The sequence below is a fragment of the Lingula anatina genome, chromosome 1 (genome assembly GCF_051362555.1).
Source record: "Lingula anatina isolate TDL-2025a chromosome 1, LinAna3.0, whole genome shotgun sequence".
Taxonomy (NCBI): Eukaryota; Metazoa; Brachiopoda; class Lingulata; order Lingulida; family Lingulidae; genus Lingula; species Lingula anatina.
The window spans coordinates 26,359,152-26,386,094 of record NC_141767.1 but is presented as its reverse complement, the minus strand read 5'-3'; the positions used below and the strand labels follow the sequence as shown (position 1 = coordinate 26,386,094).

Sequence of the window (26,943 nt, the reverse complement as noted above, 5' to 3'; positions counted from 1 at the left end):
AGTGATGATCATTTTTCAAGTTTGGAGTGGCTAGACAGAAACACCATTGTCAATTAATACTTCCGCTGTCGCTTTTAGGCTGTCTTTGACCGACAAGTGGTTCTATTGTCAACGAGACACAGACGCGAGTTTTTACTTCTTTATCGTACTTTTTATCAGATCGTCAAGGGCGGCGCCCTCGGTGGGAGCACAATTATAGTATGCTTCTCCCTTCGATAAATGTGGATTTGCCCGACTGATCAAAGTATATGACCTAATCCACATAATTAAGGTAAATATGATCGTCGCTCCTACTACAATATTGAGATAAATCTGCGTATTTATCACGCTTTAGCCTTGTTGAGATTAATCTTAAATGTGTGTTGCAGCATGAAAAATCAGTTGGTCGAAAAACGTTTCCTCCACTACGTGCTTGATGCGTGTCTGTCCTTTCATTGTGTGAAAAAGATAATGTCTATCACCCCATTCTCATAGATTAGATCGACCTACATTGGATCGACCTAACTCCCTGGGGGTTCACGCTAAATAGCTGTCAGCCGGGCGGACACGAAAGTTAATTACCCCTTAAAGCTTGTAGTAGGCGGGGACGGACACTTAAGGGGGATTATCTGACAGTAATCTAGTGAGACTCCCCGCGGTGATAGATCGATCTAAAAGTTGTGAGAACAGAGCCTATTTTACAGTGGCGGATCCAGGAAAGGGGGGGGGGGGTTTGTTTTGTCTCTCTTCCCTTTGGGCTAGATCCGAGGCTGTTATTTAGTGTGTCGGAAAAGAGGGGTTAAGACCGCACCCTGGTTGGCCTAGGCTTTTTAGGAAATATACACACATATATATATCATAAACATGAGTATTATCGAGAATTTCAAATGTCACAACATCGTAGTCAAAACGTGTATGTCGCCCTGATTCACATTTTGGCATTTTTCTGCTGACGGAGATTTAAATAACTCGCTGACGTAGCTAATTAAAGTAGTGCTCCTTTGAACTCTGCTAAATGTTCTTAGTTCAAAAGAAACTTTGGGACGATGCCATTACGGCATGTGATCCGATTGTCAATCAGACGAACATTAAAGGCCCAGTCACCTCCTATTAATTAAGGCGTGAAACTTTTTTATAACTTAATCCATGATACGTGGATATGGAAACTGATCAATTTCTGTGCTCTTTTATCGTCTCTCATCAATCTTTGTTTAACTTCACGTAAACTTGTTACACATTTTCCTATCAAATAATTATTATTTTTTGCTTTCCTCGAAGCATGTTGCTCTCCTTACATCAAAGTGGAACGAGGAGACTTGCGCCCACCCCCGTGACCCCCTCTCTTCCCCCTCTCCAAGGTATGCTTACATCAAAGACCCGCATAGGTTGTTAAGCCCATATCGAACCAGTTGACTTGGCATCCAATACAAACAGTTCATACACTAAAACGAAGCCGTACAGACCTTCAAACGGCTTTGTTTTCTTTAATTTTTCAATTATCAGTGATTACTACGAGTGCCAGAGAAGTAGTTGTATATTGTTTATTTGATTGATACCCGTCGAACGCGTGTAAACATGCTGGGGTTGAAAGAGACCGCAACCTGAAAAGCGACCAGCCAATGGGTGCCCCCCGTTTGTAAGGGGTAATTACCTTGCGTTAAAGATCACTAGAAGGAAGGTGTAGCGACCAGCATTTGGATAGTGTACGTGCACCGGGCAGCATACCTCAAAACACCTGTATCTGGAGAGGAAACGTAGTTGTGTGTGTACACGTGCTGGGATACGGTTCTGTCGCAAACCACTGTAAGACAAGGAACTAAAATATATACTATCAGATTATATAATTACAACCAGGAATCTCATTTTTTTTCGTTCGGATTTACTGGCACATGCTGTCTGGCGCTCGTCTTAGAATATTTTGATTTTCATGTTAAGCATGACATCATTGTAGGATATCTCAGTAAGCGCATACTTCTCAGGCTGAAGATAGATATAGTTGACGTTACAGGTAAGCTGCGCTTCGTTTATTTAAAAATAAACGTTCTTGCTTAAGCAAACATATATGTCTTTTAAAAGAGATGCCTAGAGCTATTTATCCTTTAGATTTAAAATAAGTTACTATGAAACTGTATTTTAATCATACGCGTACTGTATTTTTCTCCCTACTAACTAACTGAATGTCAAAATCTACATCGTACTTATTGCATAATAATCAATCAACGGGATGGGAATATTTTCTTTATTTTGTTACCCAAATTAGAAGTTCGTTAGGAGTGCATGTTTTTGAAAGCTGGAAAAATATGAAACGTAATCACAGGCAACAATTTAATTCACAATTTTATTACTTATCGGTCGGAATGCGTTAGGGGAGGTGGGGAGAAAGAAACGAGTGGCGTTGGTGTAATCCATTTGTCACCACTTGACTTTTTAACTCGCTGCTTTGTTAGTAACCCGCTATAGCTAACAAGGACAGTAGTAAAACACGACAGGGACATAAAATAGTCAGTTTTATTTAATCATCATCTCTAAGTCATGTCATTTGGAGAACTAAATGATAACAATGGAAACAAACGTGAAATTGGTCATCTGAAGATACTGGCACGTACTACGCCACTTGATCGTATATAACTATGGGAACTTTCTTCTTCACGGCGAAATCTAATACTGTTGTATTCGGCAATCCTTTGAATGGTAATTAACTTCAAAGCCTGGAAACCCAGTCAATTAAGCCTGAATGGGGATTAGAGCCCAGCCGGTTGTGCACAATGGGTTGATTTGGTGAGCAACCTTGAGTAACCCCAAGCGCCCATCGCATACTGTGCCTAAAAAGCGTGTAATTCAATGTATTTACTCGGGACTAAATCTCCCCGCCTCCCAAAGACAGCTTAATCAAATTAATAAAGGGAGCATACTCTTCACTTTCACCGCAGTGCAGTTCCAGGTATGATACTTTGCCTTTCACAGAGAAAGACATTTTACCGTTTATTTGACTAAGTTATATTTGGACCCAGTCTTGTTTGTTCATTCAGCCACATAAACCGTGGAAAGACTAGAAAGCGAAAAAGTTAATTGGGGCTTTTCAGAATCGTAAGCCGTGGGGGCATTAACAAGCGGAGTGACCGCCCCTCATTTGCGACTTGTCTGCGCACTAGCAGAACATAATAGAGGGTGGGGTGAATTGGAGAAATGAAGTAACATAATTATATAGACCATGTTTGGTGGGCGTTTTCTGTGGAAATCAAGAAAAATATTTCTGTAAATGCCAGTTATCAGACTGCCCTAACGCGACAGGTCGACATCAAAGCCTGTGAACCATTGGCATTGCGATGGAATAAGTACCGCAAAGGTGGGTCCCAAATCGTACCAGAAGTTCCTGGCGCGAGGTTTTCTTCGTGAAAAACCGCAAACTGCTTATTGTATTGACCAAAGTAATCATTGACTGAGACCTAGAATCAGACTGGAAGTGTGACAGTTAGCTAAGGTCATTAGCAGTGTGGACCCGCCTTACTTTGTAAAGAATAATTTAAATGTCGCAAAAGTTGATGACGCCTTTTCACATTGTTTCAGACACCCGCTACAATTTTGATTTGCGCACCGACGAACGGCTGGATTCATTGTCCATACTACCAGAAATAATGATAGCCGATATATAACAATGCCCCCAGTAAAACCTAATAAAGTTGTACTTGTTCGAGATGGCAAAACTGGGTAATATTAAAAAGCCAGGTGCGCGCGGTGCCCTTTGATCTTTTGAGTGACAGATATTAACTCAGGTATCTGTCAAATTGTAAAGGGTTTCTGATATTGCCCAGAGATGACACTGTATCTCTCTGAACATTTGAATATTGAACTGAAGTTTTAGCTATTTCATTAACAATCTCAACTGATGTAATCAGACACAGAAATACCTTGAGGCAATGAATTTGGCAAGGAGTATAGAGCCAAGTTTCAGAGTCGGGGACTACCGTTTAAGATTCGTCATTTTTCCACTTCTGCATGGAAAGGTGCTTGAATTATTGTGTTCGGGTTACCTGGTACAAGGAACGACCCCTGCTAATCCCGAAGACAGGGCACAGGCATCTATCGCCACAAATTTCCTCAATGTAGGGCTACAGACCAACATCTCCGTGCCTCCCCACTGCCGTCCTCGAGGTAGTTAGTGAAATGCAAATTACAAATTACATCGCCAACAACCCCTGTTTTGAAGGCGCGCCGCTCCCATTCCCCACCCATCTATATTTCCACCTCATAGCCTTCTTTCCACCAGAGGCAGAAATATGTTGAAGTAGATTGTAATAAAGAAAACAAATCAAGTAACAAGTTACGATTTTGCGAGTTTCCTACTGTACGTTAGTCCAGTAAAGGATGCATGGCATTACAAAAAGTCCAAATTTGCAGGTGTGGTATCAACCAATGAACTCTAATCTTTTTTGCAGCACGCTTTCGTTGGTGTCTTGTTTATTGCATTAAGTAATTAAACGGATGGGTTCAATGAAATAGCGCGCGGTCCATTAGCGGCTAACCACCTTCCGCAAATGACGCACAGACATCAAAAGTCAAACATTTCAATCAGTGTGAAGTGTGGACGAGTGGTCCCTTGGAATAACTGAGAGAGTTGATAGTAAAAACACATTAAACAACGGGACGCGTGTGTAAAACAAGCGGGGAAGCAAAGCTGCGATTATTATTTCCTCGAGTATTCTCAGAACGAATTTCTAGTGTTGTTTTTGTGTCTTTCTATGGAACATCACAATCCTTTCCGCGTGTTCACAGAAGCACGTCGGATGTTGATGATTTGCAATTGAATTGACCTGGGGGTGCCTGAGTGGGAGCTAGCACTGAAGACAATTTAAAGATGTGTTCTCCCAGAATTCGGTTTCTAGAAACAATATCCCCAGGCAATGTCTACCGAAACTTTGAAATTTAATGTCCTTTTTTGTTGCTCTCCCTTAAACAGCAGTATTTTGCTATGAGAAAATAAGGGTTATATAAGAAAGTGATTCCATTGGGTTCGTACCAATAAGAAAAAGAGAGAGGGAGCATAATAGCACGGGTTCAATAGTTTTGCGATCTTCAGCACGTTCTCGACCTTCTTGGGGGAAGTGATATAAAATATTGAATTAAACATTGCGGAGAGCAGGTATCACATTGACTAGTGTAATCCTTTAAGTATGATGCAACGTTTACATCGGCACATATGCCCGCTACGTAAAATATTTGTGTGCGCATTTCGTCGAAAGACGAATATTTAATTCAACTAATCTTTTGGATGTTCTAAATAGCTTCTGTTCAATTTTTTTTTATTGGGGTAGGGGATGGGGGAAAGTAAATGATAAGAGATATTGTGTTGTTGTTAAGTGTTGTTGTGTTGCTTTTACAGTCTAATTTGATAAAATTATTACTGAATAATTACTCATAAAAAAGAGAACGTGCACTCAGCTCGGTACAAGTGACATTCACCAAGCAGAGGATCTACAAGCTGATGTCACTTCCTATTGGTCAATATGACCTCCCGGTATCTCAGAAGTCAACCCAAGGGTTCCGAGGCAGTTTTCGCTGTAAGGCTGGACCACCTGATTGTTTTACCAGATACGGGCTTTCAGAAAGGATCGGAACATTGCTTGACTCATCTGCCCTCTTGTGTGGGAGACCAATACTCGTCCATAAGAGCCCCAGCGTATAAAAACCCCGGATAAAAACTCAATAAATAAATAAGGCCCCGTAGAGGCTATCGCTCGCCGCGTCCAGATCTAGCTGCAAGATAATCGAGTACAACGAGAGAAAAATAGACTTTTTATTTTCCAGACGAACCATGTGGTTGAGTTTTATAGTTGGTGCGATCCTGACGACGGGGACAGTCACTTTTCCAGTAGACGATCAACGTGCAAATACGGACATTGTGTTGCATCTAGAGGAGTTGTCCAAGTATGGAGACCCAGCCAAGGTTATCAAAATGATCCAAGATCTTGCCGGGGGACTGCATGGATGTGGAATTAAAGAGATCCCTCGACTTAAACGACATTTCCTCACAAATCGAACCGTCACTTGCAATGACGGTTCACCGGCAGGGTAAGTAGTGATGCGGTTGTAAAACACATTTGTCTCTAAAACTGTGAATCTTCATTGTGATAAGACATTAGGCGCCGTTTATTCATTTCTATCACTTGAAAAGGGAAATTATTTGGGTATGTGTGCGCTGAACTACATGTATATAAAATAGTTTGCGTGTTTCCAAATGAGAAATGTAGGTAATGAAATAATACGAGAATGACTGATAAATGGAGAAAACTCTATGTGTAAGGAACTTGCACCAACGGTCGGATATATAAAAGAAAATAGGCTCATACTGTGTGGAGTTAACATTCTCACATATTTTATTAAACTATTCGACTGCGTTGGCAGGAAGACGGAAGCGACAACAAACTTATCAAAAACAATGCTGAGGAATTCGTGTTATAATTAAAAAAAAAAAATGTGCATGCATTTCTACAGCTGGAACGCTGTGTGTAGTACTCATATATTATCAGTTATGTTCTGATTCACTCTTTTTACCTGGGCATCTACACTTTGTTCTCTGTCTTAATTTTATTACATCGACATGCTGGAACTGTCTTAGTTTGGCCAACAGCTGAGATAGGTTCGTATTTATGACAAACGACATCCATTTCGGGTTTCTTTGAGTTATTCTACCCGTACAAATGCTTTGTGAACATCGACTGAAAAGGAAATAAATCTAGGTAAGCAGAAAAAGAAGTAAATCAAGCGTAGAACCGGACTACCGGTGTTCCACAGAGCGGCATTCTTTTGATTTAATTGAAGTAACGCAAAAGCCAATAAGGCACTCGAGATTAAATCTTAAGGGAAAGTTAGGAGAAAAAATAGTGCACAAAAAGAAGGCGCAAATAGATCATCTAAAACAAATTTAGTGTCACTAAAATCTATTGTCGCATCGAACTTTGATTTTTCTTGTTAAATCAAAAGTAAATAGATAGTTAAGTATGTATAACAAACAATGGAAGTGATTCAAAGTGACTGTTTTTGTTGAGTCAACATTCTAGCAATCAGGCCAGCACTTGACTGCATGGGCAGGCGAGCAGAGTGGGGCCCGCCTGCGTATTCTGCTAAATGCTCCAGGTTTCGCCTCTCTTCTTTGATGTCTGTGACTCAAAAGTTTTGATTAATGAATTAAAAACTCATTTGAAGTGAAAGAATAATATTTCTTTTCGAAATCCAAACAGATGACAAATAACTATCGTGTTTTCTTTGGCTTTTAGCCGTTTTTCCAGAGAAACATTGATGTGTTGTTTGTGACACGCAATGGGCACTCCCGGTATGTTTTCCAAACAGTAAATGTTGTACAATTGCCCGCACTAATCATCTCACGAAATGTGCACCTATTGCGATATGTTCGCCATAGATCAAACCTTTATTATCCCATTCCGCAATGTTGTTTTATTATTCAACGTTCCAGTTGATGTTGCATCGCTTTATTCAATAAAACAAATCAAGGAAGAAACGGTTCGCACTTGTATGGCAATTTACCCTCCTATACTACTTCACCATTCGCTGTCTGTAAGAGCAATTAGCACGCAGCTGGTCGAGCTTTTTGAAGTTCAGCGGGGAATGTGGCAAAACCATTTAACAGAGCACCCGCCATTGCCAGCACATTGCTGCAAAACAGAACAAACGCGCTTTTCACACAATCAACTGATTAACAACGCCCTTTTAATGGTGCTTAAAAAAATGAAGAGTGATTTAGTGGATTACATTTAATGAAAAATCTGCTTTTAGATAATTCATTCATTGTACTCTATTACGTACACTGCACAGACTATTTTCTTTGGGATGTTACGTTGGTGAAAGCCAAACTGATCATTAATTTTTTTCTCTCGTCTTGAGTTAGAATATTACCCTTCTTTTAACCTGAATTGGTTTTTGAGAAATGCGGATGTACAAAAAACATTTATTCCAGTAGGTGTTTTTAACACGTGTTTGTGGTTAACAGAGAATCACAGTCACAATGTGGTCAACCAAATGTCCCACCATTGTGAAAAACGCACCTTGGGTGTGGCATTGGCGAAAGGCGACAAATGGTCACCTCGAAATTTTGAACTTGTTGCGTTAAACGAATCGCACCTCCTCATTTTGGCCGCCCATACTCTACACATTGCTTATGAAAGAAAACAATGTTGACAGAAAACAATGAACATTTAGTGGATTTCGTCTTGTGTAATTTGAAAAGATTTCCTCTCATACAGACATTTTTGACGTAGTCATAGGTCTTTTCTTAGGCACATCGAGGGTATTTTGTCTTTTTAGTAGTGGATTTTCACATTGCCAGCGAACCTTATAAAACTACATTGATCTTTCGGGACCGATGTTTCTCATATTCAGTGAAAACGTTATATATCAAAACAATCTATCTATTGTTTACAATGCTTATTTTTTCCATTCAACAAAGGCTAAACAACTAGGTGAAAAGTCATTGTAAAACTAGACGTAAATCAAAGGACGCATGTCGCACTAGGTAATAATGGTGTGCTTAACCTTTCTCCTGCTAAACCGAGGCATCCAACGGTGATTTGATGAATGAACTATAAAAATAAATGAATTTAATCGGTCTGCGTATGAATCTTTTTTTACTTGTTGGTTTTGGTCTAGTATCAGGCGTGTCGAAAGAAAAAGATCAGAGAAAAGGCAAAAAAGACCAGGCTAGTGAAATCAAACAAGTAACCACTGCCACTTGTTCAAACAGTCTTGAACCATTAAAACGCTGGTAGAACCCAAGTGGGTGGAAACCTTGTGTGTGGTACAGTGTATCCATCACAGAGTGTGCATACCAATGAAAGTGGAAAAGGGATGTTAGTATTTTGATTAAATGAAAATCCACAATCTTGCAAAACTGCATGGTGCGTGCGCTGATTGTGCTTCTCGCAAACTTCGTGCTCTATCAGAACTCCCCGCAGACGTGTTTTTTTTCAGCACAGTAACTTGTAAAAATAGCAGCTACACAGCATAAAAATGTATTAATTAATTAAATATAATGTTATACAAACTTGTACATATATATATATATATATATTAGTAGAACACCCTTGAAAACTTATGAAGGGGAAATCCATGGTGTACACACACACACACACACACACAGTGGCATACACAAACATACGTATATCCTCGAAATCTTTTTATCGTTCTGGAAAACCTGTTGCTGATATCACACGTGTTGGTCTAGATACATCATTGTGGGGGGACGCTGTTTGACTTGTCTGTTTGTTTTTTTGCTCGTGCTTCCGGACGCCCTGCGGAAACGCGAACGAAAACCACTAACACCTGAATTCCTCCATACTTTATCTTTTGTAATCCGTCGTTGAACTACATTAACCTGTCCAACCTATTGAAGATCAATCAAAATGGTGTTTGGCAAATTTTAAGCAAAAAAGCACGTTCGGGATAAGGGTCGACTGATGATGATCGAACGCTATGTCGGTCTTGATAAAGGACATAGTGGAACATATTAGAGGAGCTAATAAGATGAAATATTTGGTACCGTCGAATAAAGTTAGGATTCCAATCTGTTATATTATATATTCTTTGTTGACCGAGATGTTAAATTACAGTTTCGTTGTGCGCAGCCTACTCTACCCCGGGACGCATCTCTTTGATCCGAGACTAATTTGCAAACATAACGTACAAGAATTCTCGGAACGTGAAAAATATTTTAACAAGATATTGATTTAATCGGAGAAACGTTTACCTTGTTAAGTTGGTAACATCCTCATCTGCGGCCCATGTGCACTATTGAAAAACCAGGTGGAAATGGCAAGTCACTCAGGTCATCCACGTGTTGCTGCAAGGCTTCGGGGAGAACTTTTTTCTACTTTTAAATACACATTTTTAGTCATGAAATCTGGAAAATGGGGCTCTCTATTTTGAAAATTTGCGCTAAATAACTTTTTGCGCTCTTTTATACGTGTCTTACATTGTTGTTACACTTACATTTTAAGGGAAATGAATACAGTCATATTTCCCACTTAATATGAAAACAAATTTTTGAGGGGCTCAAAATGTTTTAAATTACAAGTAACTGACACAAGTTTTTTTTTTTTTTTTTTTGACAAAAAGTTCATTTGCCCCGAGGAAAGGATTTGCGGGCCATGTATGAAAGGGAATCGTGTCCCGTTCTCACAGCATGTCCGCATGTTTGCCGTCTCCGCCGTCGGATTCCACCTGTGAACTCATGTAGAGACGCGAGCGCACGACGTACCCTTCGCCGTAATGTAATGCTTTTCGGTTAAGAACTTAGTACGTCTCCATTAAGAAAAATACAAATAGCAGTTGCAATATTTTGTAGTGGATTACAGATCTGACAAGACAAAAGACAAGACGTTTCAGCAAAACGGAAATGTAATATTGAATTAATAATTTTTTTGGGCCAAGATAAATTTTCTTTTACTTCATTTCAAGTAGAGAAAGCGCCGATATAGGTTATAACAGCTTTGGACATGTAAAAAAATGAAAAGGCGAATCATATGTTGTTGACATAGGAAGTAAGCCTAGACCCCAAATATGCTTATAACTGGTTCATTTAAATGTAGTTCAGAGTGTAAACTCAGGGAACACGAGAGGTGCACCAAAAGGGCATTTGAGTATAACTTTTTCATCCATATAGTAAAAAGTAAAAATTACAGTAAAAAGTACACGGAAACATGTTGTTTGATCCCGTTTCTCTAAAAGCAAATGCAAAGTTTGAATTATAATTATTATGAATTAGACGTTTACGAGAACAAAATGCGCTCACTCAGTACACTGAAAGAGATATTTTGTTATTGTGATAACCAGCGAAATGCACCGGTAAAGTGGGTGGGTTCCAAAAAAAATACATCTGGGCGAAAGTTTCAGCTCATTATTTTAAAGTCGATGCACGGGACGGTTAGACTACATACGAAACTTTTGGTAGCAGATCTCCCATCAAAGTTTAATATAGGGTTAAATGAAGACTTGTCCCCCAGCAGGCAACGCATATAGAACTACTCTTGGCTTTCTGGGAAAAAAAAAACAAACAAGAGAAGATAAAAAGAAACTTGAAAATTAACACAAAGTTCAGAAAACTATGAACGCCATTTGAGCGGACCTTTTCCTTGAAATTGAGCACCGTCAAATTAGAAGTGCTATTTTTATTTACTGTTTATTATTATTGCTGAACAAGTTAAGTGGGGTCTCCGTCACACACTGAATTTATGCCCATCCACCGGCTTTGCTGCCTTTGTTGTCAAGTCGTAAAGCACTTCAGGTTTCTTTCTAAATAAGGTTTGGACGTGGAAGGGGAGGGCTTTGGGTCCCGGTGTAAATGTGTAAGTGTATTATAATCGAAGAAGCTTGAGAGAACCTCCACGAATTCATGTTGCAGAATGCTTCAAGGAAAAAACATCTGACTCTTTGAAAAACTTTCCAACACCTTTCAAAGCCAAGGGTTTATGAGCACATTTGTATCTCATTCTTTTGAAGTGAAAGATCATTCAAGAATGAGGAAAAAAATCCAACTACGCAATTTTCATCTTCCATTCCATTTGAGCATGCTCATTAGCGATCCTATTGATACCTCGTTACATCACGTACAATCAATGTTTTCAGTTACTACATCCGCCAGTCTTACGGAAGTAAGCGCTGGATCGTGTACCTCGAGGGAGGGGGCTACTGCTTTGACCAACTTAGCTGTCACGGACGCTGGTTAAATAGCAGAAAATTGATGAGCTCTAATGAATGGCCAGAAACAAAAGAAGGTAACCTTCTTTTTTCATAATACATTATTGTCCAATTGCAATAATTTCTTGAAATAATAATAATTCAAAGCAGAAATAAAAATGAAAATTTATTCTGAAAGTATGTTTTCAAGGTTTTTTATATTAATTATTTACTACAGCAAAGTCATTTCTGTTGAAACTCTTTTAGAAAGAAAATAAGTTTTTGTATTGAGCTTTTATTTTGTTCAAATATTTTCATAAAAATGTGATGATTTTTTCCTCAAATTTTCTTGCAGGAACTGGGATTCTTTCATGGCACCCGGAAGAGAATCCATATTTTTACCACGCTAACATTGTGTAAGTTGCTTCTCCACAGCTTTGATAATAATTTACATACTCAGTTAATAGTACAGTTATGTCATAAGCATGTGTTTAAATCAAACAAAAATAACCCGAGCAAAAAATAGCAGCCATGGTTTATTCTTCATAAATCAAGTAAAGTTAATTATATGTTACAAATAATTATTCTTACTTATCCATTAGAAAGAATCATTGCAACATTTATTGCTACAATTAATGTTAAATGTCAAATTTAATTTGAATTTTTCATTATCAGGTATGTTCCTTACTGCTCCAGTGACTCATGGAGTGGGCACAAAATGGCCAGTGGTAAAGGTAAGTGCAATAACAAGTATGGTAGTGTTTTCATACTCCCCATTCACACTGGAGCATACATGACCAAGACTAAAAATTATAGTAACTAAGGTGAAATTGTGTTCTAATGAAGCCTCCTTAACTAGAGGAAAAGGGTGGCACAATATCATCAACAACTTTTTTGGTTAAAGCATATACACATAAAAATATTTCTTTAAAATATTTAAATAATGACTAGAAAAAAAATCCCCTCAACCACCAGAACAGCAACATGCCCAGTTATTTTTTTTGCTTAAAACTATTCCTTTCATCATTCATCCATCCCTAACACCATAATTGTCCTTTAAGGAATGTTTCATGTGGCAAAAACAGTGTTAATATTGGTGTGATATCCATTATGTGTTTGACCATACCCTCAGTGCCTGCTGTGCGACAATCCAGGTTTCCTACAAACCCATGAGGGACCTTATGTCTCCAATAATCTGTGGTTCGATAATAGGATGCAGCTACCAGACTAAAGCTATAAAATTTTTGTCCTTCATTACCCTCTTAAACTCCGTGAACACACCCTGATGTTATCTTACATGCTATGATTAACTTACGGTACAGAAACACCAATTTCTCATTGGGCCACAGAAGGAAAAAAAGAAAGTTAACCGAAGCTGGATATAGTAGTTATACTAAGTTACAATGCATAAATGTATATATTTAGAGCTAGTATATTTTAAGCATCTAAACACAATTCAAATTTAATGCACATTTCAGAATTGCTTAATGTCCCCTTGATGTTCTGTCAGCTGTACAAAATGGGATTGCTTTGGTGTGTAACAACCATGTTACCATGTAGCTACAACTTCCACTACCAGCTACTTTACAATGCGCTTGCTTCACGTCTCCATTTATTACTGAAAAGATCTGAAAAGATAGGAGATACATGACATGATAAATAGGATAACAGAAGAGATTTGTAAAAGATAATAGGTGGAGATAGGCAAGATATGTCTATCATCAAAAGAAACTTTTAAAGGAAAAATAGTAATAACCTAGCATTACTGGCCTGGTTGAAAAGGCATTCATCTCTTCCCACTTGAATTATTTTTTTCGTCTGCCAACATTGTTGATGAACAATAGACGCCTACTTAGTTTGTCAAAGACAAGAGTTGTTCGGGGGGACATTGGTCTCCTGCTTTCAAAGTGTTATTAAAATCTGTCAGAACAGCTATGCCTCAGTAGGGAGGTGTCTACGGTTGTGGGTGGAATACAGAGACCAATGAAATTCTTTTTTTTTTTTTCAATCTATGAATTTTGTAGGGAAACTGCATGCAGGCAACATGTAATATATCAATTGTTTTAATAAAAAAGATGCATCATCAAAAAGATAAATTGTGTGTAAACACTTTCTTGCAATTTATCTTTTTGGCAAAAAAAGTGAGAGAGAAAGACAATCTTTATTAATAATGGTAAGAAGTTAAGACTTAGACTAGTGCTGTGGCATTGATAATAAAGGGGATTAAATACAGAAAAAAATTATCAACACAACCTATAAACTACAAAAAATCTAAATAGCCAGACATTTGTGTGATATTATGGCTTCAAGCTAATCATAATTTTTAAAACCTGCGATTAAGTGAACATGTAAATGTTCAAATTATGTGAGGTTCTTTCTGTTAATCTGATGTTATGGACCACCCAATTGCAACTGACATTATCAAATTGCTGCCTAATAGGTTACAGTAGTAAATAAAGATCTTATAAAAGAAATGACTCCAATTTTGGACAGCACAGGCTCATCAGAATCTTGTTTTAAGGTCCATATCTGAATTTCATCAGGATATCAACATCATATCTGATATTAACATTTGTGCTTAGATTGTAAATTGTTTAAATTACAAAAAAAAAAAAAAAGTTAACATTTGACTGCTCAAGTAATTTTAAGAAACAGAGCTCATCAACAAAAGCCCATCGCTATTGTTCACATTCAATTCCAAAAATTCTACAATAATTTTTCTTATCATAATCCTACCTTTGTTATCACATTTTGATCAATGAATGGTAAATAATTTCAAAAATTGCCCAAAATTTAACCATAACAATAAACAAGGTTAAATGAGATGCAGCACAGTCTCAACACCCACAACAAGTATAGAATGTTGAATAGCATCATGTACATTAAAACAGCTGGCAATAACCATGAATTTACTACATGCTTCCTCGATAGATTAGCTTCAGACACATTAATAAATTCTATTTACATACAAGTAAAATAACTTGGCTCTGGAAACATCATAAGAGCATGCATATGGTCACTGACTTTTGTACAGGCTTGGAAACTACATAATCTTTAAGATATTAATAGAAGCATGAAATACATTAATTTTCTTTTAGCACTTCAATAGAATATACATCTTTTGTATATAGAACAAGCATACATATATGCTTGAATGGAAGCACAAACAGTTTATAGATAAAGCACAAAAATCCAAAAACACCAATTAAGATTATTCAAAATATGAATTTTTCATTTCAGGAGAATTTTCTTTCTTAGGCTCCCTAATAGTCCAGGAGGTGATAAAAGATTTGCTGAATATGTCTGATGGTCTGAGTGACGGCAATAAACTGTACTTAGCAGGGTCCAGGTAAGAGCCAATATTGTTTAAAGAAAGCACACTTGTCTATATACAAATGGTGCAGAGCCAATTTAGCTTACTTTACTCACAGGATATAAAGAAATTGTGGTAAATTTGGAAGAGATCTGAAAGGTCACCCATTTGTGAGGCCATTGCTTGTCCAAGATAGAATTTGCCCTGATGTATGTCAATTTTTATGAACAGAAATGTGCATAAGATTTTATCAAAGCATGTTTTAAAAGATAAAAAAATTCTATTAATCTAAACAGAAGACATGCAAACTAAATCTGTCTGCTACTTTAAATCTCTTTAAAATCTTGTAAACTGCTCTAATGTCCTATCTCAAAATCTTATTTAGTAATTTTGAAATAGTGAAGAGTGGTCCATTATCCTATTACTCATACAAAAACCTAGTGAGCCATGGGAAAACATAAAGAATACCAAATAGATTACATATTTAATTGTAATTACTTTTTTCCTTCATTTTTCATAAAAAAGTAAAGAAATTTTTGAGGTTAGCTAACCAATAGACACAGTCAAAGCAACAGCCAATAAGACATTATCTCCTTCATTGGAAGAAAAAAAAAAATCAAGCTGGGGGAAACTTGTTTTTTTTTCTTTTCCTCTTTATTGATCAAGCCTACAACTATGATTTCCTGATACCGAAAATCACAAGGCGCTAGAGTTTTTGAACACAGATCACTGCTCTGATAAAGAACTAAAACATCAAGGTACACTGAGTGACGTACCAAATTGGGAGCTTCCTTTTTGTAATGAAAGGTTTGGCCTAGATTATCATAAAATGATAAAGGTCATCAGATGAGTGGGTCTATTTTAACAGCTTTACAGGAAATGTGCTGCTAAAATGGTACCTTACTCAAATGTTGTGGCCCTGTGATAGGCTGGCATCCTGCTGGCCAGGAAACATCAGTGTTAAACTAAAGCAGTCTCCTGAAGTGTGGAGGATAAACTGCAATCATTAAGATGATGTAGAACACACTGCAATGATAACACTGGCCCAGATCTTAGGGAAAGGCTCTGATCTTTTAACATTTTTATAAACATAAATCTATTGTGATGTCCTGAGTGAATGTATTAATATATGGACCAAAAGTTGTTCATGGAGATATTGCCGAAATTTCCAGGAAAATTAAGATACTTTTATTTTAGCTAAAGAGATTTCTCCATCTTAGCTTAATTACTTTCCTTTAGAACTCATTCTTCATTTCATATGTAAAGAATCTCCTAGTTAATTTTAACTGAAACAGAAATATAGGCAGTTACGGTGCTAAAAAATACACAAACACCTGCTAGTAATGCAACACATGATAAATTTTTCCAAAATAATCTGATTATACATATTTATTTATACTTTCCTCCATTTTTGCCCATCAAAACTTGACAGTGAATTTGAAATAAAACACAAAAACATAATTTTGGATCAAACAGTATGTTAAGGGCTGTAATAATGTTCAAAACCATTTAAAATATATTCAGATACTTACTTAATTATGTGTAAAAACTAGACAGAAAAGCTTGCCAATATACAGACACTAAAAATAAAAAATTCACTTATATTGCAACATTTAAAAAAAATTGGTAGCAGTTACAGGCTGAACAACAGATGTGTTGGAAAGTGATGATGACAACACAGTGATCAAAATACAAGTGTACATATACAGTGTCTGTATCTAAAAAGCTAGCAATAATAAAAATTATATATAAAAGATCTGTTTATAGAACACTCATTATTTCAGTGCTGGTGGAACAGGTGTTCTTCTTAACTTAGACAGTGTGGCTGACTTGGTCCATCAAAAAGCGCCTAATATTGAAGTACGAGGCATTGCAGATTCTGGGTGGTTTTTGGACAATGAGCCATTCAAAGTAGCAGCCTGTACAGAATATTCACATATATGTTCTCCTACAGAGGCCATCAAAAGAGGAATATTGTAAGTATGCCAAACTTTCAGTATTTCATTTTTTAAAAATATCCACATCGCCAAAGTCACTCAAACAAAATATCTGAAAAAACGGTATTTTTCTTGTATCTTTTAGAGAATATTAGCTCCAGGCCAAAACACAGACAAAACTATGGTATGCATAAACACCCAAAACATTTCTCAAGGTAATTGTCTACATAAAATTGATCTTCTCTTATGTGTCTCATGTCTGAAAGAAAGTAATGCTGGCTGTTTCACTTTCAGTCATTGGGGAGGCAAAGTTCCTCAGGCCTGCAAGGAATCATTTCCTGGAAACCAGCAATGGAGCTGTTACTTTGGCTACAATATCTACCCCACCCTCAACAGTAAGTGAATAGCTTATCACGTAACAGCTATGTGAACAGTTAAGATTTGAAACTGCTGACACAAAAGATTTTGCTTTTAGACAGTGCTTTTATGCAGATTCATTTAATAGACACCATATTTTGGTTCCTTTTACTATAAATAAGTCAAATCAAAGACTAAATTACTCTTTATCATGTAAAAAGACATAAGTTGTATCAATTTGGTGTTGGTTATGAAAAGACTTTTTATAGGCTGTCTGCATTATAACAATTCTATAATAGAATTAATAAATAAAAATTAATTGGTGTACATGTAGATCAGAGGTTTATAGAACTGCTACATTGGAAACACATTTTCATCATGCAATACAAAGCACTTTTGTGGATATCATTATGGAAAAGAACTCGAGTATAACAAGTATATTTTTCACATTTTCTAGCACCAGTGTTTGTGATCCAGTATCTGTTTGATGAGGCCCAGATCACAGCAGACCACGTAGGCACGCCAGTAAATAAGGAACAGTGGCACTACATACACAATTTGGGGAATGACATCAGAAACACACTTGAAAATGTCTCGTAAGTACTTTAAAAACTTGATAATGTGACCCTATTTTAAACATTAATTAAATGTGAATAAAAACCATGTTCAAACAGCCTCCCTTCAGTACAAAAGGAACACCTCTTGTTTTAATTTCTAATTTGCTTCTTGTTTAAACAGGTGTGCTTTCACAGGTTAAAATGCTTATTGCAACTATTTTTCTTTTCTTTACAGGGCAACATTTGCACCAGCTTGTTACTCTCATAAGTTACTGACAAAAAAGTAAGTCAGCACTTTGTTTCAATGTCAACCTTATTCCTTAGAATATAAATCTATGTGCCTTCTTATTTCCCTCTCCATAATAATAATCTTCATAACACAGAAATATAGTTATTGTTATTATTATTATTACAGCTGTTAGCTTCACAGATAATAGCAACTTGTCTAAATGAAAATAAAATAGCAATAAGTTCTATGATTATTTTTATTATTTCAATCCCAGGAACTGGCAAAATCTCAAAATCTCTGGACACAGTCTACCTCAAGCCCTTCGTTGCTGGGAGGAGAGTACAAGTGAAGCCAACCACTACGATCAGAAAGATGCGTCAGCAAGAGAGAATTCTGAAGGAGAAGGGACTAACTTACAAGGGGATGACCCAAGATCAAACAAACGCCGGCACAAGAAAAACAAGAAAGGGCGACGTCGTGGGAGGAAAGGTAGGAAGAGAGGTAAAGTTTATAGAGGTGGTGTGTAGGCTTACCATCCTATTTTTTTCACAAACAATTCTCTGAGTGGTGTGGATCTGTCTTTTTTTCATCAAAATCATGATTTTAATTATGGCCAACAGTTTGTAGAGAGAACTGCTATGTGCTACCAGTGACAAAATAATTTGTTACAGTTGACACATTTTGGCCAGATTTAATTTGGAGTCTTTTTCTTTTTTCAGTATGACATATTTTGTTTTTAAAATTATTATTTGAGGATTTCAAACGCATGCCATTTAACATAGACTCTCTTTTCATTTCAGACAAGAACAGAGAGAGGAACAGAGAGGATCGCCAGAGATCTCAGCGCTCCTTGGATTTCTTGCAGGATTCAGATAACATACATGCACAGCATCACAGACAGCATCATAGCAATCAATGTGTTCATCATTTAATAGATAACTGTGGTTGGCCACAGTGCAATCTCTCATGTCCCAAGCTTACAAATCCTTACACTGGAGAAGAAATAGACTTCATTGACTTGCTAATTCAGTTTGGAATAGACCTTTCAAGTATAGCCAATGCACTCAACATGGACTTGGCAACTATGCAAGCTATGGACCACGAGACCTTACTCAAAATACTAACTCAGCAACAATAACTATACAGAAACAGTCCAGCTGCTATTTAAGTAGCCGTTGCCAAGCTTAGAAAAACAGTATTTATATGGATTTTATGACAAATGAAGCCAATATTTATTTCAAACTCGGATATTATTGAGAAATTAGATGAAAATATATTTATGTTCAAGTATGCAAATGATATTTCCACAAGTGTGTCTTGTATATTAGTATATATATAATGACAGCAGTTGTACATAAAACAGTGTGTCATAGTGATTAGGAAAGTAAGATCAGGCAGCAACTATCAACACACCCAAATTGACAAAATTTGATAGTTATTACGAAGTGAATTTATTTTAGATTAAGGTGATATTAGGAGAGTTTCCAGTTCAATCATTTATAGGTCTTACAATTGCCTTTTATTACATTAAAACTGTGAAATTTTTTTTCAATTCCTTGCAGAAATAGTATAAGAGAAGTGGTTTAATGTTATAACAAGTTAATAACAACATATATTATCCTAGACAATCCTGGTAGATGAAACATTCCTTTCTAAGATAATTTCAAAATGAAAACCTGTGAAAAATTAGGTCAACAAATGAGTATAAAAGTAATTAACAAAAGGTGTTAACAATATAACACTGATGGATTTTTTTCTATGGTAAAGTATTCAATAAGCACTTGTACTTTGATAACAACAATAATTTAGGCAAATCCATCTTGGTGAATGTAAAAGTACAGTCCAGTGATTAAATGAAAAAAGACAAAACTGCACCTGGTTGTGCCATAACTTATTATAACATACTTCATATTGTGCAAAGTTTCTGGAAACCCTTAGGTATATATAGTACAATGATGCAATATGTATTTTAGGCATCTAGCTGGGCAATTACTAACATTTTATTGATCTAAATCCTCACTCTACCAATCATGTCTACACAGACAATGCACGTACAGTCTATGGAAAATGTTTATTTCAGCTTATTCTCTGTACAGGTTATATTTTACTATTACTATTATATATTACTATATCAAGGTAATTTATAGTGATTTGGTGTCAGAATGCTTGTTTTCCCCCTGAGTGCAGTATTATGAGGTGTAAAATGTACCAATCTAAAGAAAGTAACTCAGGGCAAAATGAGAACAATATTGTCAAATATAATTGTAACTTATATAACCCAGTGTCACACAAATCATTGACCAGCCTATTATTTTAGAGACAGTAACTTCTTTTGTCCTCTGTTTGTACAAGCAGTGTTCACCCAGGTATAAATGAAAAATATTTTTAATTCAGGAAGTGTTTGCAACCACCCTCCCACTTTCACAAGGGAATCTCTCCAAGTTAATTGGGGAAAGGGTGACTGCAATCAAACTTCTACTTCCTGAAATTGGGCTGGTAAGTTTTTTTTTTTGTTTGTTTACTAAATGGATGTGAGCACCCCTTTTGTGCAACAAGGAAATAGGAATGAGCTTCATTAAAAAAAAGACATATTGTCTGCCGGCACAATCTGATGCGCAAAGACCTCATTCAACTTGCCATTTTGAAGTGCATTACTTTCTGATCAAATTTATGTAGTTTTTTTCTACTTCAAACTATTTTCTTAGAATAAGATGTACAGCATTTAGAGTGTTATTTATTATTACTATGATTATTAATATTATCATTATTATTGTTATATACAAAGTCTGTGACTTATTGTGTAATGTATCATACTCAAACATAAGTCATTCTTAATGCATGATGTGCAATGAGACAAATTGTCTGTTAAATCAGAAAGCACTAAATGACCTATATGCGAGGTTTGAGCAGTGAATAAAATGTACTAAATATCCTGAAGTATGTGTGTTATTCTTTTTGTTATCACAGTACAAAAACTGAACTGAAAAAAAAAATAACTGATTGATTTTCTTTATCAATTTGAATTTACACGAATTTGGGTTTATCTCAATAGTTTTAAAATTTTATTTTCAAAATTGTTTTTGCAACTGCACTATCTGAGATATTTTAAACATTCTTTGCTTTTTCTGAATTTAATTTTCAGCCACAAATTATTTTGGTGTTGGAGTTGTCTCCATTAAATTTTAAGTTTTTTCACTATTCAATGCATCAAAGCATATGCATACCAAATGAACCATCAAAATGTCAACTAGCAAACTGGACCTACTCCCTGGCCAGGCTTGTACAATAGTTTTCCTCGTGACTGCACATAATAGCAATAATTTAAAGTTCATTACCTTATATCTTGCAACTGTTTATGTAAAATTCATCTCCTTTATACTTACATTGAATATTTATATATTCAATAAAATTATTGTTTCTGGTCACTAGACCCACTCCCTGGGTTTCTTAAGCACCTCTGTCATCTTTGCTTCTAGAGAACCTGGCTTGGGTTCATGGCGGTATTCCCATTTCTAAACAATAAAACAAAAATATTAATAATCAAATTGTACAAATAAAAGAAACATACAATTATTTCAATATATATGGATAATGCAACTGTAGCGTATATTTCACATTATGTATTTTACAATATGAATTTTAGATCAAGGAAGAATACATTCTTTTATCGATCACCATCATTATAGAAAGTTAGCTTTAAAGATTAAGAAAAATCACTGTAAGAAATGAGTGATACAGATAAAGTTTTTTTTTTGTTTTTGAATATCAGTGTATAAAATATACTTTAGCTATTTCAGTAAGTCTGGTTTCTATTCTTACAGCATTGAGGGGCAAGGACATCAAGATGCTTTCATATCTTGCCCCAGGCGTCTGCAGGCCAAACTTTGTTCCCCGATCATAGATCAGGTTGAACTCTGCATAGTGACCACGGCGTATCAGCTGCCATTGTCTAAAAGACAAGTCTTTCAGTTGAAGTGAAACCATGACATATATTAGATTAAGTACTTTGCTTTCCAGTGATAACAAGGATCATGAAAATTGCAAAAACAAAAAGGAATATAAGTAATTACCTTTCAGCATAACCATAGCCAGAATTCTTGTTTTTCTGAACTATAGGTATGTAAGCTGGGACAATGGCATCACCACAACTCTGTCAGTATAGAAAAACAAAAAAGTAATACAACATAACATTTGGAAAAGGAAAATAGATTTATCATTTTTCCATAGGGCATAAATCTTACGAATATGGTTCTTGTGTATGAGGCAAGGCTGTCCACCTTCAGTATTAATGTTAAATATTCTTACCTCTACAAATTTAAAGCACTTGTCCTGTGAGGGCTCGTCAATGTCATCAAAAAAAATTCCACCAACTCCTCTTGTCATGCCTGCAAATTGAGTAGTGAACATCTAACCATAACTATTACTTTGAAAGATAACATAAAGCTAGGATTGGAAAATTATAAACATTTTAAAAAAAGTTTCCTATAAGGGTACACTTCCATACAAAGTGCAGAATTTTATTTAACAGGAAGAAAAATTAGTGAAGTGCACATGAGATATATATCATCATCACTAGCCAAGCAAGAGACTCACTCATGCTGTACTGTAAATTAACAATTGTGAATGGCTGTAGGGAAAACATTCAGTTATGAGAGAATGAGCAGTTCTACAAACCTTGCAAAGTACACACTGAATACAAGCTTTGCTGGAGACAATACTTATAAAAAACAAAACATAAAATGCATCACAAATATCATTTAAAAACAGAAATAGGTTTAATCAGACTCATTACAAAAATGGTCTCGCATCACAACCATACCTCTATGTTTAATGAAGAAATATTCATCGCACCACTTCTTGAACCTGGGATAGTAACCTTTATCATGTTTATCACAGGCACCCTTAAGTGTCTTATGAAAGTGCTTGGCATCCTTCAAGTGAGAAAGTAAGATTTAAATAATATATATAATGTTTACTTAACGGTTTGCTGTATATATTTGAAAATTTTATTATATTTTCTTTGTCTACATATCCTGCAAAATTACATCACATTTTCTGTGTCTACATATCCTACAAAGCCACTTTCTCCACGTCTCCAATTCAGACTATAAATTAGTAAAATCTCTTTAACTGCCAATTAATCACACAAAACTGGTGTTGCTACAACTGTGGGATGTGTTCAGAATAAAAGTCATCATACTAGCAGGATCCATCTATCTCAGCGAGGACTGTCGCTAAGGTGCAATGTAATCAGCTTAATTGTTTGGCATGCCCCCTCGCAAAGCAACACGAACAACATCATGATCCACTCATTTACCAAAGTAATTTAAGTTAAGAGGGTGTGTGCCAGACATTTAAGCTGATTGTATTAACTGTGCCTTAGTGCAAATCCCCGCTGAGAAAGATCGATCCTGCTAGTATGTTAACTTCTTTGCTGAACACAGCATAAGATAAATTTCTCTTGCATACTTTTTCATCCAAATAATATGGTGTGAGATCAGCTCCCCCACCAAACCACCATATTCTCTTTCCACCCTCATCTACCACCTCAAAGTAGCGATAGTTGAAATGCATTGTGGGAACCATAGGATTTCTCTGAAATAAGAATAATGACAAGAAGTCTATTCTGTGAATCCTTTCAATAAATCATCTATTTATATTCTATATATACTCCTGCATACACTGCATTACTGTAACTGATTTTATTGCTTTTTGAAAAAATAATAAAGCTGGTAAAAAACATCTTAATATGGTATACTAGTACTTACAGGGTGAATTACAGAGCTTACACCAGCTGCAAAGAACGGAAGACTCTGGGATTTAAAGTTTTTGCCTCTAAAAAATTAAAGATTTTTAAGGTTTCATAGCAGGAGACCCTTGTTTTCCATGAATTATACAAACAATCAAATATGTCCAGGACATTTCATAGCCAACCAGACAGATGTTATGTTTGTATAGACAATTATACATGTACAGTTTCTACATAAGAGGGGTCTATCAAAAAGGTAGAAAAAAAGAAGTTGAGCTGTTTTAAGAATTATAAACACTAAAGTGCCCATTTGAGCACTTCAGACTTATTAAATTGGCATTATATGTTTTTCATCAGCAAATCTTATAAATATTCTGTTTTCTAACTGGCATGAATTTTATCTTAGCTAATTATATCTCATGCTTTTTTGGTTAAATCCTTTTCTTGGCAAACAAGCAAATACAAACAACACAAAAATCAAAGCTATTCATTTTTTATCCAATCTGATTGATCTTTGTTGGTATTCCTTCTATATCCTTCTATATGGTGAGCCATGGATACTTACCTGGACTTCATTTGTTGCACAGCACCTGGAGGCAATGTTCCATGTACCACAGAGACATTGACACCAGCCTTTTCAAATGTGACTCCATCTTGCAGGACACAAGTTACTCCTCCACCACCCTAAACAAAATGTGACAATGATTAGGACAACTTCTCTGCTTCTTGACTCAATTATTTGATGTTTGACCTCTCACTGACTGCAAATTTACCTTTTATGGGTAAACCAATGGCAACACACAAAATTAAAGCAATGATAACAGGTAAATCAACCAATTGTCCAAAATCCCCTCAAATGTACATATAAACATCAATTAACTCCCTGTAATTTTTATTCTTGACCCATAATTATGGCACATTACCTCCGCTCTGTGCCATTTATCTACAAGGAATTTATCTCCCTCTGGCTCCAGCTCTTCTAAGGCATGGCACACATCTGCCTAGCAAAAGTGAATGATCAAAATGTTCATCAGACATTCAAAAATGCACTTCCTAACAGCTACAAAATGTTTTCAATTAAGCTAATTGGGGATCTATCATCATTTTATCTTTTCAATTTTTATAGGAAAAGTGGGATGATAGTTTTTTTTTTTTGGTTGATATTCTGACACATAATGGATAAGATTGCTACAAAGAAATTTCAACAGTAAATTATTCCTCTTATACTGAGGTAAATGTGGCTATTATATTTATATGATCATATTGTAACTGTAATTATATTGTAGTCTTTTGTCATGCTATGTACACCTGTCAAACTAAGTCATAATCTGCCACTTGCAATAAATATAATATATTTTTGTAAAGCAAGAGGTTCTGTGTACAGAACAAAACAGTTTAGTTTTGTTAACCCTTACCTGTATCCTCATTATCATCGCCTCCACTCTGCACCTCATATCATTTTGGTTCTAAAATAGAGTAAGTTAAAAATGCACCACATTTAAGACACACATATAACTGCTTGTACTGTGAATAGCCGTTTTTTTTCTAAATCTCTTGCCATACTTCAAACATTATTCTTTTACACAATTTAATCAAAATATTTAAAACTGAGTTAATTATAACATCATTATCAACCAACCTTTTCTAAAGTATCCAAATCTGTCAGAGGTTCTGACATCCATTTAGATGAATCAAGTTTTAGTGTCGCTGCATGACACACCTTAAACAGATAAGACTGGTTTTAGTATAGAAATAGATTGTTACTTTACAGAATGAAATGATCACATATTCAACTTACCATCATTCATAATTTATGCAACATAAGATAAACTATCTTAATGTATAAATGACAAATAGACATAAGCCAAAGCCTTGACCTGACCTAATCCTGTAAAGAGTAATTACCTGATGTTTTGCTGTATAGTATAAGGTGATGCCACTGGCAAACAATCCTGTAATGCAGTACCTGGAAAAACAAATAAAAAGTCACTTATTATTAACAGCAATCTACAAAATTACTATCATCACTTACCCTTTCATCTGAATTTTAACTATACTGTTTCCATATATGTCACTTTAAATTGTAAAAGAGAATTAGAAAAAAAAGAAAACTTTGAGATGAAAATAAACAAAGACATACGAGTGTCCTTCTTGACATTTTTATCAAAGACCATTTGCTAATTTCTATCAGTTCTATCTATTTCCATCTCCACAAAAAATTTAAACAACCTAAACCAATGTGTTATATATGTCCTTCTTAATTAATTGTAGCTCAAATGAAAGCTGCAGTGACACTTAGGGATATGAGGGCGAAAATCCCGCGAGCTTGGAGCTTATGATAGAAATTCCTCCAGTAAAATACATAACAGCTTCATTCATACCTGACAGGCTTTGACCTTGATGTAAAATACAAAGACAGCCCCGAGAGAGCCTTGCCCGATTTTCCAAGTTGTTTTAAGACGTGGATCCCCCTCATTTTCACACCAATCTGGAATATGAAAATCTTATAATAATATTTAGTATATTGACTGTCAAAAAGCCAGGAAAAGTTCAATAAGTAACGATGTGTGCTAAACTCCCGCAGGCTGCTTGCGACGATTACGTACTGTACGTGGACCAAATAGCAAGTGCCAGTGAGTTGTAATGTATGTACGTTGAAATATACAAGCAGTTAATTACTTTTGTTTGCCCATCCGTGAAACATCTAGAAATGCACTGTTGTTCACATGGGTGTGCCAACATGCACACATGTTAATTAAAGTACGCGCGAGTACCTGAGTGTATTAGTAAGTGAAGGAGAGAAGCACAAGACCAAAAGCACGTTTGACTTCACAGAAAATAGTAAATTGGGTCAGAGTGACCCAATTTCAGAACATGGCAATGGCGAGTCTGTGCTTTGCTATTATGGATAATATACTGATGCTCAAACACAATACTCAACCCATTACTTACTAAGTATAATTCAAATCATTCGTTTTTACAGAATGTTCCCCTGCTAAGATTTCTGAGACTTTCAACACTTCATATTGGGCGCTGCTGCCATGTTGTTCTCGCTTCATAGGAATTGCATCTTGGGAGTGATGATTGGCATCCGGGCATTTTCGCACACTCAATATAATATTTTAGTCAGTACAGCC

At 36.0% G+C, this 26,943-nt stretch overlaps 2 protein-coding genes across 4 annotated transcripts; one reads left to right on the top strand and one right to left on the bottom strand.

Moving 5' to 3' along the window:
• The first annotated feature begins 1,527 nt into the window (after positions 1 to 1,527).
• LOC106181970 (palmitoleoyl-protein carboxylesterase notum1) lies at positions 1,528 to 20,994 on the top strand. 2 transcript variants are annotated; one of them, XM_013566552.3, is made up of 12 exons: positions 1,528 to 1,987; positions 5,785 to 6,048; positions 11,614 to 11,762; positions 12,020 to 12,080; positions 12,340 to 12,398; positions 14,905 to 15,013; positions 16,762 to 16,953; positions 17,209 to 17,309; positions 17,729 to 17,867; positions 18,064 to 18,111; positions 18,332 to 18,558; positions 18,858 to 20,994. In XM_013566552.3, the coding sequence occupies exons 2-12, from the start codon at positions 5,792 to 5,794 to the stop codon at positions 19,193 to 19,195; spliced, it is 1,680 nt and encodes a 559-aa protein (XP_013422006.2). In that variant the 5' UTR covers positions 1,528 to 1,987; positions 5,785 to 5,791; the 3' UTR covers positions 19,196 to 20,994. The 2 variants fall into 2 exon arrangements, with proteins under 2 accessions (XP_013422006.2, XP_013422007.2); XM_013566553.3 differs by having other exon boundaries at positions 1,532 to 1,987; positions 18,332 to 18,546.
• Positions 12,188 to 26,931, bottom strand: LOC106181971 (oxygen-dependent coproporphyrinogen-III oxidase). 2 transcript variants are annotated; one of them, XM_013566554.2, is made up of 15 exons: positions 26,759 to 26,931; positions 26,188 to 26,294; positions 25,712 to 25,772; positions 25,446 to 25,526; positions 25,222 to 25,272; positions 24,730 to 24,807; positions 24,372 to 24,490; positions 23,826 to 23,892; positions 23,527 to 23,652; positions 22,877 to 22,988; positions 22,363 to 22,442; positions 22,128 to 22,207; positions 21,877 to 22,006; positions 21,441 to 21,569; positions 12,188 to 13,292 (listed from the first exon to the last, which is right to left on the bottom strand). In XM_013566554.2, the coding sequence occupies exons 2-14, from the start codon at positions 26,280 to 26,282 to the stop codon at positions 21,483 to 21,485; spliced, it is 1,167 nt and encodes a 388-aa protein (XP_013422008.2). In that variant the 5' UTR covers positions 26,283 to 26,294; positions 26,759 to 26,931; the 3' UTR covers positions 12,188 to 13,292; positions 21,441 to 21,482. The 2 variants fall into 2 exon arrangements, with proteins under 2 accessions (XP_013422008.2, XP_013422009.2); XM_013566555.2 differs by having other exon boundaries at positions 26,188 to 26,309; positions 26,759 to 26,883.
• Positions 26,932 to 26,943: the final 12 nt, after the last annotated feature.

Excerpts from the sequence above, each read along its gene's own strand:
- LOC106181970 (XM_013566552.3), top strand. The coding sequence starts at position 5,792 with ATGTGGTTGAGTTTTATAGTTGGTGCGATCCTGACGACGGGGACAGTC. Across the intron at positions 6,049-11,613 it reads AATGACGGTTCACCGGCAGG|TTACTACATCCGCCAGTCTT; the intron begins GTAAGTAGTGAT and ends CAATGTTTTCAG. Across the intron at positions 15,014-16,761 it reads CTGTACTTAGCAGGGTCCAG|TGCTGGTGGAACAGGTGTTC; the intron begins GTAAGAGCCAAT and ends TCATTATTTCAG.
- LOC106181971 (XM_013566554.2), bottom strand. The coding sequence starts at position 26,282 with ATGAGGGGGATCCACGTCTTAAAACAACTTGGAAAATCGGGCAAGGCT. Across the intron at positions 23,893-24,371 it reads GTGCAACAAATGAAGTCCAG|AGGCAAAAACTTTAAATCCC; the intron begins GTAAGTATCCAT and ends TTAATTTTTTAG. Across the intron at positions 22,208-22,362 it reads AGTGCTTTAAATTTGTAGAG|AGTTGTGGTGATGCCATTGT; the intron begins GTAAGAATATTT and ends CTATACTGACAG.